Here is a 12,014-nt window from a genome sequence, read left to right as displayed (position 1 = left end):
AATTTTATGAGGCGTAGGAGGGGGAAAAAAAAAGAGTGTGGTGACCCGACTTCACTTTAATGGTGCTCTCAATATTTCGTGTTGGTTCCGACCGACTATGACTATCTTCCACGTTTTCGTATTACGAGTTTCTACAAAAGAGATAATACAGTGATACGGACTATATCTTATAAAAGCGAATTTCATAAAAATATTTTATTCAATTCTTCATATCACACCTGAATTATTCTACACTCGACCTGTTTATATTAAATTAAACAATTAAATAAATGAAGATATTAAAAACCAGTTATTAATCCCACCACGCAATTTGAACTGTTTTTTTATTTTTGCGATTACTCTAAATCGACAGGCTATCGGGCCAAGAACTTTGAATTTTTGTAAAATAAGCCCAATACAATACTGCGTCCTTACTCCCTGCAGCCGTCGTCCGTGGCAAAGCAATCGTTCTTTTCTTCATAATCTTATCAGAAATTAATTTTCTTATAACTAAGTTATACTTATTTTAATAATATTCCGTTGCGCACATTTCATATCGGTAAAACTACATTTCAAAGTCTTCTTTGATTTTTGTAGATGTGACGTTTCTGCGCTACGAGTTTTATATAAAAGTTTCGCACAAATTGCCTGTAAAATCTTGCTTAACCATAAAGGTCAAACATTTTTCATCACTCAGCTTTTTTTTGGCTTATCTGCACTTAAGGTATATGCTAAAAAATGCCTCTGTATATTTTCTTTTGTTATAGAAATTTGAGATTTGCCTGCTTCATCGTCGGAATCAGTATTAAAGTCGTTTTCTTCTACATAAGTATAGTCACCGATGTCATTACTACTTAACTAGGAACCTGCTTCCAATGGTTATAAGTACACAAGCCCTTCTTGACTCGGCACTTGCATCCTCTATGTCATTTCTTGTCGTCAATTCGAATTTTGGAACGATTATTTTTTTGGACTTTTCATAACCGGATTGTATTGTTTCGGTTACTTAATTTTCAGAGAAAATCCTTTCTTTTACTTCCAGGAGAATTTTTGCTGGGCCCGTTTTATGTTGTCGAGCATGGCTTAGTATCCATAATATGCCGGAATAATTGTGTCGTAATTTTTTGCGGGCTTTTTGCAAATTTTTGTCAGAAGCGTAAGAAAGACAATCCACAGTCAGTGCCATAGTTTCAATGCTATATGACGTTGTCACACCTAGCTACTTTCTTATCTTTGATGATTAAATGTTTAAACTGGAGTCGCTTATTTTTTGAATTTGAATAGCCCGACATTATTTGCATTAAAATGGTTTCCACAGATATGTAAGTCATTGTTTTCTCTGATTAAGTTGCAACGATCTAACCAAGCCCTCAATTTTCGTTCAACGGAAAGTAAAATAACTTTATACCTTGACCAGGTCATCAATTTCATATACAGCGTTGCCCATTCTTTTTTGAAATAGTATTACGTTTCTATAAAGTATTTCATCTTTTTCTACTGAATAGAAAGGTTGCAAAAACTTATCTTTATATACCTATGGTACATGCCGGCAATACCTTCAACTTGCGTGTAAAAAGATATCCCTCTTCGTTGATGTGAATTCCGACCGAACTGCACTATTAAATTCAAGCCAACCCTTTTGCTTCCTTCCCAATTGTAAGTCGCCAGCTACAGTTAACTCGACATGAATGCGTATTTGGTTTTTCCCTTTCTTTAGACATTGTTCTTTCAGTAAAAATCTAATCTGCATATGTGGCATTTTCACAACAACAAATTTTCTAAAGAGTAAACTTGTAAAAACAGTAATTATTGAAACTGGAAAGGAATAATATACAATTAAAAATTACAATTTTTAAGCATTTGTAATCAAGAATGTATTAGGATGGTAGATTATATCATAAAAGAAAAAGTGGACGATCTCTTATAACTTTGAACATAACGCATAGGAAAATTATTTTATAATGAAAAAATTTTAATTGTTTATAAACTTTGGTGTCAAAAATTTAAAGAATATTTTGTAATAAAACTCATCCTAGTTCGAGCCTTGTCACAACACTTATTGAGTAATGATTTAAGTAGCTTCTATGGCACGACTGCAAGTCTGAGCGTAGTGCGGCACGCGCTTTTATAGTCGCGATCACTATCGCTGTCCCGTTATCACGATTATACTCTTATGTACCTATCCTTACATGTGGATTGAGAAAATATGCTTATGTGTATGCTTAGTTTAGGTTGGCTTCAATGTGTTTGTCAGACTTTCTGCCGCAACCTCCGTTCCGACTTGTATGAAATTACTTATACACATCTTAGCAGTAATACTATCTTAGTCACATTCCTAGGCTCATAAGCACACACACATATACCCCGTCTTCGCGGAACCTGTAGAATGCTTAATTTGTCGTTTTTTTTTTTTTTTTTTTCTTGACAGATAAAACTAGTTTCAGCGACATTTACATATATATACAAACATATATACAAACAAACAAGCATATAATAGATGTTAACCTAAAAGCTACATAAATATCAATGCATAAGAAAATCTAATACAAACTCAAACATCCTATCTATCACCATGACTCGATTGTGGAAAAGGTTGGCACACTATCAATACTTTTCCTATCGTAATCCGTTAAATATCACTCCGCATAAAAAAAAAATAAATATGAATACGATGATCAATATGCTCCCAGCTTGATGATGACCTACCTTTGCAGACAGCATTCAAGATTTTTCTCCCAACAAATATTGGTAAGAAAAAGGTCGAAAATGAGCCATTTCTGACAATACGATCGATAAGTAATAATATAAACTCACCATAAATAGCGAGATAAAACGGTACATTGACGGCAGACAATGAAGCCAGTATTATGGCCAAAAATATTAGAAGACGTTCTACTAGTGCAGCGTAATGGAACAATTAAAAATATAAATATTGTTTTGCGGTTTGTACGGAACTTTCACTTTTTTTTTAAACCTTCAAAATTCCATGTTTTGTAGTTCTTCAAATGTATTATCAATAAATTTCTAGACACTTCATTTTTCTAAGGCTTGTAAATCTTTCACACGATAATTCTTTTTTCCTTTCGGTTTTTTTTTTAATGCATTATTTTTCCTTTTTTTATATGAAGAATCCCTGCTCGGGCGCCATATGTGATGGCATAAGCTCAGCGGCCCACAATTTAATCCACAAGAAAATTCATATAAGACTCGGTTAATTACCAACTTCGTCGCTTTATTTCATCACTAACTGAATTATTCGACCCCCTGCCCTATTCTTAATCTATTCTTATTCTACTCTTACCCTATCCTTAATCTATCCTTATTGTAGCACTCCCCCCACCCCCGCCCCCGCCAGAGACGGAGAAACTGTGAAAGCAAAACGAGGTACGGCTTTGCCTCCTCACAGTATATGTGTTTATTAATAGCTTTTTGATTTAAGGCAATTTCCTGCAAAGGTACATGTATGTACTTATTCATATTTACGTAACTTAATTTATACAACTTAAGTATATTTGATTAATTGAACATTTTTCGCAATTGCAAATCTCTATTCCTTTTCTTTCTCTTTTTTCCCCTTGCTTGGACATGCTTTGATTTTATTTTTTTCTTTGCAGGCACATCAATCCTTAATGATTAACTTTGAAGGCACCAAAAAGTTGGTGGAAATATATATTCGGACATATTCAGCAAAAAAAAAAAATGTCACGTCCTTATTTTCAATATTATGATGCAAAATTCTTAAATTTTGAAAATTCAACTTTTTATTATTGTTTTTTTTTTTAAATTTTATTTTACAGTATTTTTTTTCAAATTTTCATGCACAATTTTTTTTTCAAAGTTCAAATACTTCCACTCAGCATCGTCCACCTTCTCGCTAATTTTACTTAAAAAACCATCCTAATGCTATACACACGAACTTCAGACGATAAACTGTCTGCAGCTCACCATTAAATTTACTTACTACCTCTTTGGCTGTGTTATAAATTAAATATGTAATAAAAAAACTTTGTAGTGCACTTAAATAAAAGCTTATTCAAAAAAATTTTTTTATATATTATAATTTATCTTTCTTAAGCTCTCTTCTATTATTCTCTGCATATTTTTTTTTTTTTTTTGTATATTTTATAGTAATAAAACTTGTAAGTTTATAAAGGAAAATACTTTCTAAGCTCTTCTTAAGTTGTGAGTAGTTTGTAAATGTGTCAGAGAAAGCACTTCAGTCAATAAGGCGACTCTTGTACATCTTATTAAATTATTGGAACTGTAAGAACTTCATAGTGTACTATTGTTATGAAATAAACGCGAGATAGTTTACGTTTTGAATAACGTTTTGCGCAGACGGCACAAAGGCTGCTAAAGATCACCCATTTAGTGCGGTAGATTAAATTGTTTTGTGAGGTCCAATATGTGATTACAACCCGAAATATATTGTAAAGTTAACTGCTTACATTTACTCTCGGTTGTTTTTGCCGTCGATTTGTATGGCTTTGAGTGATTACTCCGCTAATTGTATTATTGAAGGTAAGTGGTTACATTCCTACAATCCTGCGGGTTTCCTGGCATACATCATATGCTATGCGTTCACCCAACGATAGAGAACTTCCTCGGGTTATTCAACCATGGTTTAATACACTTGAACGCGAACAATAAAGAGTTCTTAGGCATCCATTTGTATCATATTGCTTTATGTATCATAGAAGCGAATCACTGTTTCACGCAGTCACTGAACTAAATTAAACGATGACCTGCTTAAATTATAAGCGAAAACACATTGAAAGATGTTGAAATTCAAGCTTGCTTACTATATGCATTTGTATAGACATGAAAAGAGGAGGAGGTCTTAAGTTGAAACATCAGCGCAAAATCAAAGTTAAATTTCTTTTATTCGTTTATCGCTAATCGATTGCTTAATCAGGCGAAGATTTGTTGCCATTTTGCACAAGTAAATGAATGGCAATAATGTCGATAACAATTCTAGAAGCCGTAAAATATAGAAAATAAAGATCCATGCAATATATCTCAAGCAAATATCTCAGCTTATATTAATGGTTAATTAGCATGTATAAATTTGAAATTTAACGTCTATTAGATTGTAATACATTGGGTGCACATAAAACCATTGGTTGTTGCTTGCATTGCATGAATGATTCCAATCTCTTTGGACGTTTTCGCGTCAATCCTAAATTTTGTTATTGCCTTCAATATTTTAGAAATTTATAAATTTTTCGATTTTTATAACAACAAATGTCTTGTATGCATCGAACATTTGCAATGTGACACTAAACCATGAGTTAGCCTTCGCGTTGACATATATGCCATGCATGTAGTTAGTGTTTCTGTTTTTTTGCCTGTTTTTGTTTTCTCAATACGCAAATTTCAAAGTGCAATAACCGAGTATTTCGCTTAGCGGACAGCCATCGCTGCCGTATTTTATGCATTTGTTTCGTACAACAACGAGAAAGAGAAAAAAACATGCAAGAAACTGGGACTCAACTACCCGGGGCAGGGAAAGAGCAAATAGAAAAGATAGTTCATAAATTCGCCTATGTTGAGTTGTCAAAAAAGTCCATGTCTAGTCGTCATCGTTGTACCTTAACACTAAGCGCTTTGTGTCAAATGGGAAAAAAGTTGCAGCCCTTTTCTGTTTAGTTTCAACATTAAAAAAAAATAACACAATAAGTTTTAGAATAAAAAAAGAGGCCAAAACAACTTATTAATAATCATTAAGCAGATATTTTCATTAAATTTTAAACTTTGCGTAAATTTAAGAAGATGCTAAATACAGTCCTTGTAGAAGCTGTCAGTTAAAAATTACTCTTTTTTTGGGAATTTTGAATTATTGAAAAGATAATTTTTAAATATTTGTTACTGTAACGTAGCATATTTCGGAATAAATATAATCAACCTTTCAATGGATAAACCAACAGTATGAGTCATAGGCCTGTCAACATCCATACGAAATCTGTATGATGTTGGACGTTTCTTCAACAACGACAGTAATTTGTGCCTTTTTGTTGCAGTTATTATTATTACAAATAAAGCTTGATTTTGCACAAACAGCCTTTGATCAATAACAATTATGTGATTAATTAATGGGCGTGATCTATTCACACACATGCTAACAACGCAGAAGAAACTAAAAGAAATTCAAAATACCTCCAAAAAAATTTAAATTTTTGTCTACAACTGTGCCCTGAATATATTCCTATTAATATGCTGTTCAAATGTTTACTACAAGCGATCGGCTCAATAATGTTTCCTTAATTAATGACAAGCTTTTAGTTCCAAATCATGTCCAATTTACTTTCCATTTCCCCAAATTTCATCTTCCTATATTTATGTTTACGAATGTGACGATTCAGAAAAATTCCACATCAAATCGACAGCTTTTAGTAAGAATAGATATGTAAGATGTAGAAATAACAAGATGGGCGTGTTTCAAAGAAGAACGTGCATACATATATACTTGCTTCGTTATGTTATTAAAAACCAATATAAAGATATTTACTTCTTTATTCAGAATTTTTAAGCCTCAAATCGAAAATTCGTCAAATTGACGGGTGCCGTAAGTCTAGTGCTAACTTCTGTTAGGATACAGCTTTGCAAAAAGAGAATATTGAAAATGAAATCGTTACCATTTTGTAATTTTAAATTTATTGAAATTCAACATTGTTGTCAAAAAAAAAAGAAAATCGTACTCCCTATCAATATGGTTAAATGTGCCCATTATCAATAAAGTGAAAATCAACATGTAAACGTAGTCATTAAGTACATTTTTTCTATACGCTACACTGCTTGTGGTACAAGGCTATATTAACTTTGTGCAGATGTATACAACACCCATAAGGATTTGAGGTACAACCACCTTTTATAATGCCGATCTTCTGAATTTATTTAAACTCGTCTGCCTGTGATGTTTTTTGAGTTCAATCTATAGGCCGCTATATTTGAGAAATTTTGATGACATTTGAAAGCATTGGGGTGTTTTGGCCCAAGCACGAAGGCTTTTGAAAATAGCTCGGATCGAACCACTTTTTCGCACAATTCCCATTATTTTGTAAAGTCGTTATATAAATAAGTGTAGGGTGTTACTTCAATAGTGGGCCGTGGGTTACGACGTATTCAAATTTATTCAAATATTATATAAACGAATGCATATAGTAACCTAAAGCTATTGTTATGCTTACGATTATATAAGTTCTATTTGCTTATAATTTAAATAACAGGTACTAAAACCATACAAGACTGGGGAATTGTTTAAAATATTAACAAGTTCCCATTAATCTCAATTATTTCGATAATTTGTGCGAAAATTTTGATGAAACAAGCTATGTAATTACTAATTAGTTTATTGTATTTCGAGAACATTACATCGACGACCTTATGGAATACATACACCCGTAATGGGCGTTGAATTGAAAGTGGCGCAAAATATAATCATGCCCTCAGATATTAAAAAGTTAAGTCATGATATCGAAATTCGAAGAATTTTCGAGAATTCAATAGAAGAACAAGTAAGAAGGTTATATTAGGTTGAATTTTTCATACATGTAAATTTATTTACGTCGGATCTGTAAATATGTATATATACACTGAGTGACTTGTTAAGATATCCTATAAGTTGTAACTTGCGGTTCTTGCAGTCGCTAAGAAATTTTTTTGTAATGACAGGGTATTGTGCAACTGCGACATTCTGATATATTTCGTTTAGAGGTTGATACTATCTAAAACACGTATGGACTCGCCAATAGTGGCGACATCTACACATTATCCTGGTACCTTATTGATTGATGTGTTATTACGTTAGCACGCCATTTAAATAGCAATACTGTAAGCGAATTATAACCCATAATTGAATATGCAACATTAGGTATATGTTGAAAATATGTAAACATGATATCGCTACGATAAAGCAATGCATGAAGACTCGTTGAATTTATGTGCTTGATGCCATGTTCATGCCCCTGAGCGAATTACCTGCACTTCGGCTTAATCTAGCAAGAGCCATTATGACGTCCCGAAAATAGATATGATAGTTTCACCAATAAAATGACTTGTGATAAATAGCTTGTAGAGATAATAGAGGTTGCGCCAGACGTACGCATAAACGTGGTGATTGGTGCAATTAAGTTCAACAACAATAGTTTAGCGAATTTTCGTTGAAGCAACCGTAAATTATAGGAATAAGTCGCATATGGGTTTGCATGCATACGTATACATGCGCTAGTGAGTGCTAAGATATCTAAGGTCTAGGTGATTATGCTCTTTTTGTGTTATATTGTAATGTTCATAGTAAGTAACAAACACAAAGCAAATTTTGTTTTTTTTTTTTTTTAAACGGAGGTGTTCTCAGTTTACGTGGTACTGCAGGCGCGTCCTTCAACGGATTTGCACTCTTTTCTGGCAAATTTTAAGCCGCTAGCTTCGTTTTTACTGCGAGGAGAATGTTTCCAACAGACATTACATAGTCGAACAAACGGACAAACTGCCAAACGTACAGACGGGCATGCTTAAATCGATTCAGAATTTGATGCTGATCAAGTATATGAATGCTTTGTGATGTCTTGGAAGCTTTCTTCTTTGCTTCGTTGGAAACGTTTTTTATTTATTTATTTATTTATTTATTTATTTATTCCACTTATACAAGAAACTCAACTAAAACAAAATGGCAGTCGAGTTCAATTGACTCTTAAGTAAATCTTAAAATTAATTAATAATAAAACTTAGTATAAGTACAATAAAACAAATAAGGAGGAAAAAAAAAGGAAAAAAAAAAGCATGTACACAATTAGCATAGAGCCACGCCCACAACCGATAAAGGACCAAATTGCAAGTGAACCCCTAAGCCATCGCAAACATGCATAAGCTTGGCAACCGATAATTGTTAACAACAAATTAATTTTCGACTCATAATGACAAAATCTAAGGTTAAATCAGTTTAAGTACGACATAGGTAAATCGCGCTTGTTGAGCAATATTGCTTTAATGGACTTTAAAGAGTCCGTTAATGAGAATAGATGATAGACATCATTTAGGTTCTTGCAAACAACTCTGAGCGGGTTAAACAGTTCAAAGTTATATTTGCATTGACTAAGCTTTATCAACATAAAGTACCTAGAGAAGCGGTTAGGGACATTAAAGCAAATCTCACGAAGTAATGCGGGCGAATCAATTGCACCATTTATTAATTTGATTAGGAAGGAAACCCCAAGAACAAATCTACGTTTCTCGAGTGACGGTAAGGATAACAGAAGCAACCTATTTTCATAGGGTGGAAGAGGGGAAATCAGGTCCCAACCCAAATTCCTAAGGGCAAACAGCAAGAATTGCTTTTGTATAGATTCAATTGAACCTACGTAGCATCTATATGAAGGAGACCACACAACAGAGGCATGCTCAAGAATAGGTCTAACCAAACACGTGTAAAGCCTTTTAGTAATATAAGGATCATCAAGCTCTTTGGACCACCTCTTTATAAAACCAAGAGCGGACCTAGCTTTGCTTAACGAGGACTCAATATGCAAATTGAAACGTAACCTATAATCGAATAGAACGCCTAAATCTATGAACGAATCGACGTCTTCCAACCTGTGCGAATCAATGAAGTATTGGGTACTAAACGACTTCCTTCTTAAGAAAGAAAGCTTCTTACATTTATTTAGATTTAGCTTCAGAAGATTGAGGGAGCACCATGCAACCAAATTGTTCAAATCACTTTGAAGATGATGTGATTGCGATTCTACGGAAAAAGAAGTAAACAGTTTCACATCATCAGCATACATTAAAATCTTACTGAATTTAATCACGGAGGGCAAATCATTGATGTAAAGATTAAATAAAATAGGACCCAAGTGGCTACCTTGAGGTACGCCAGACGTCACGGGAAATTCATCCGAGGTAATGAGGTTAAACAAAACCCTGAATGATCTACCATACAGATAAGAGCTTAACCATTCAACTAAGAAGAGAGGAAAGCCAGAGGTCTGGATTTTAAATCTAAGAAGTCTATGATTAACCATATCAAACGCCTTGCTAAAGTCAGTGTAAATGACATCAGTGCGGGAACCACTAGAAAAAGCCTTGAAAACATGAGAAGTAAACTCCAACAGATTGGTCACCGTAGATCTTCCCTTTCGAAAACCATGCTGGAAAGGAGAAATATACAATTTCATGGAAAAAGCTATATGCTGAGCCACAATTCGCTCGAACAGTTTAGGTAAGACACTCAACTTGGCAATGCCTCAGTAGTTCTCTACAAGTTGCCTACTACCACTTTTGTGAATAGGAATAAGGAATAAGGAAAGAAGTTTTCCAACACAAAGGGAAAACACCTAAATTCAAAGACTTATTAAAAATCTTTGAGATAACATCACAAAGCTCGCCAGCACAAGATATAAGTACACATGAGGGGATCCCATCAGGTCCAGGCGAACAATTATATTTCAGAGAGCTCAATCCTTCAAAAACGTCATTTTCAGATATAACAAAGTTGGAAATTGAAATCGAATTAGAAATCGGATATGGATAATTTACCGATAAATCAAAACCGGCAGTTGAAAAGTTCTGTCGGAAGTATTCCGCCAAGAGATTTGAGGTTTCAAAATCATCCGCGGACTCGGAGCCATTAAAAGACACAAACGACGGATTTATGGAAATTTTTCTTTTGGAATTAACGAACTTGAAAAAGTATTTAGGGTTAGCAAACAAGGAGGATTTAGCAAACTGAAGGTAACTGCAATAGTATTGGCGGTTGAGGGAATTAAATTTATGCCTTGCAACAGAGTAAGCGAAATAGTCGAGAGAAGAACCACTTTTCGAAAATTTTTTGAAAAGCTTGTTTTTCCTATTCTTGTAGTATTTAATTGTTTTATTAAACCACGGGGGACCCTTGCTTCGAGGACGGGACTGCTTGATCGGAAATCAAGCTGTTTTCAATATTTTCGCTTTTAATGAAAATAAGGAAAACAGAAATAGTAATAAAAAGCAGTTGAAAAGAAGAACAGGACTTTAGGCAATTTTGTGACATTTTCTTTTGAAAGACGAAGAATATATTTATATATGAAAAATATGAAAAAAATACATGTATATATATCTCAGTTTTAAAAATGTTTCGTCGTCCTGAAAAGGACGATTGCTTCATTTTATGATGTCTATATTATTTATTTAGGCCTTCTTCTCAGTCTTCTTAGGCAATAGCACTGCCTGAATATTTGGTAGCACGCCACCTTGAGCAATTGTTACACCGGATAGAAGTTTATTTAATTCTTCATCATTACGGATGGCCAATTGCGAATGACGTGGAATAATTCTAGTCTTCTTGTTATCACGAGCAGCATTTCCAGCTGATTCTAAAACTTCAGCTGCTAAATATTCCATAACTGCTGCCAAATAAACGGAAGCACCCGCACCAACTCGTTCAGCATAATTGCCTTTTCTCAATAAACGATAAATACGACCGACAGGGAATTGTAAACCAGCACGGTTTGAGCGCGTTTTTGCCCTGCCTTTAGCTTTACCACCTTTACCACGGTTTTGAATATAAAAATGAGCCAAAAAAATTATAACAAATAATATTTGTTGAAGCTACGCCATGGCAAATTTTTCTTTTCGGAAAACGGAGAGAAAAGTCTGAATTTTTATTTAACTTCTTGCTGTTTTTTTGATAATTTTGTACGCCATAAAGTCTTATTTTGCTCCGTCATTTCAGGTTTTTTTAGTTTTAGTTTATTTTTTTGATTTTTGTTGCATTTATTTTATTGTTCCTGCGAGTAATTTGTATGTTTGTTCCTCCTTTGAGTTTCTGTTTATAGCAAGCTTGTATCACAATTTAAACAGTTGACAATCCTCGCTATCTTCTTTTGTTTTCGTGATTATAATCGGTTTATAGCAGCCGAATGATTTCCGCTTCCAATTCTTATATAAACGATTTTGTGATTGCTAGTAGACATCATTTCCCATAATTCATAACTTCTGCTACAACATATAAACAACGTTGACTGTTGTGAACAATAAATAATGATTATACAGGAACTTAT

General features: G+C 33.7%; 1 protein-coding gene across 1 annotated transcript; it reads right to left on the bottom strand.

Annotated features, from left to right (window-relative positions):
- Window positions 1–11,114: 11,114 nt before the first annotated feature.
- LOC119641131 (histone H2A-like) lies at window positions 11,115–11,511 on the bottom strand (the record flags this gene model as incomplete). The annotated part of the gene is made up of 1 exon (XM_038039594.1): window positions 11,115–11,511. A coding segment is annotated over one exon (369 nt), but the record flags the coding sequence as incomplete, so codon positions are not given.
- Window positions 11,512–12,014: the final 503 nt, after the last annotated feature.

This window comes from Glossina fuscipes, unplaced genomic scaffold (assembly GCF_014805625.2).
Source record: "Glossina fuscipes isolate IAEA_lab_2018 unplaced genomic scaffold, Yale_Gfus_2 144, whole genome shotgun sequence".
Taxonomy (NCBI): domain Eukaryota; kingdom Metazoa; phylum Arthropoda; class Insecta; order Diptera; family Glossinidae; genus Glossina; species Glossina fuscipes.
The sequence above is the reverse complement of the archived record's forward strand: the minus strand, read 5'-3'. Positions and strand labels throughout refer to the sequence as shown.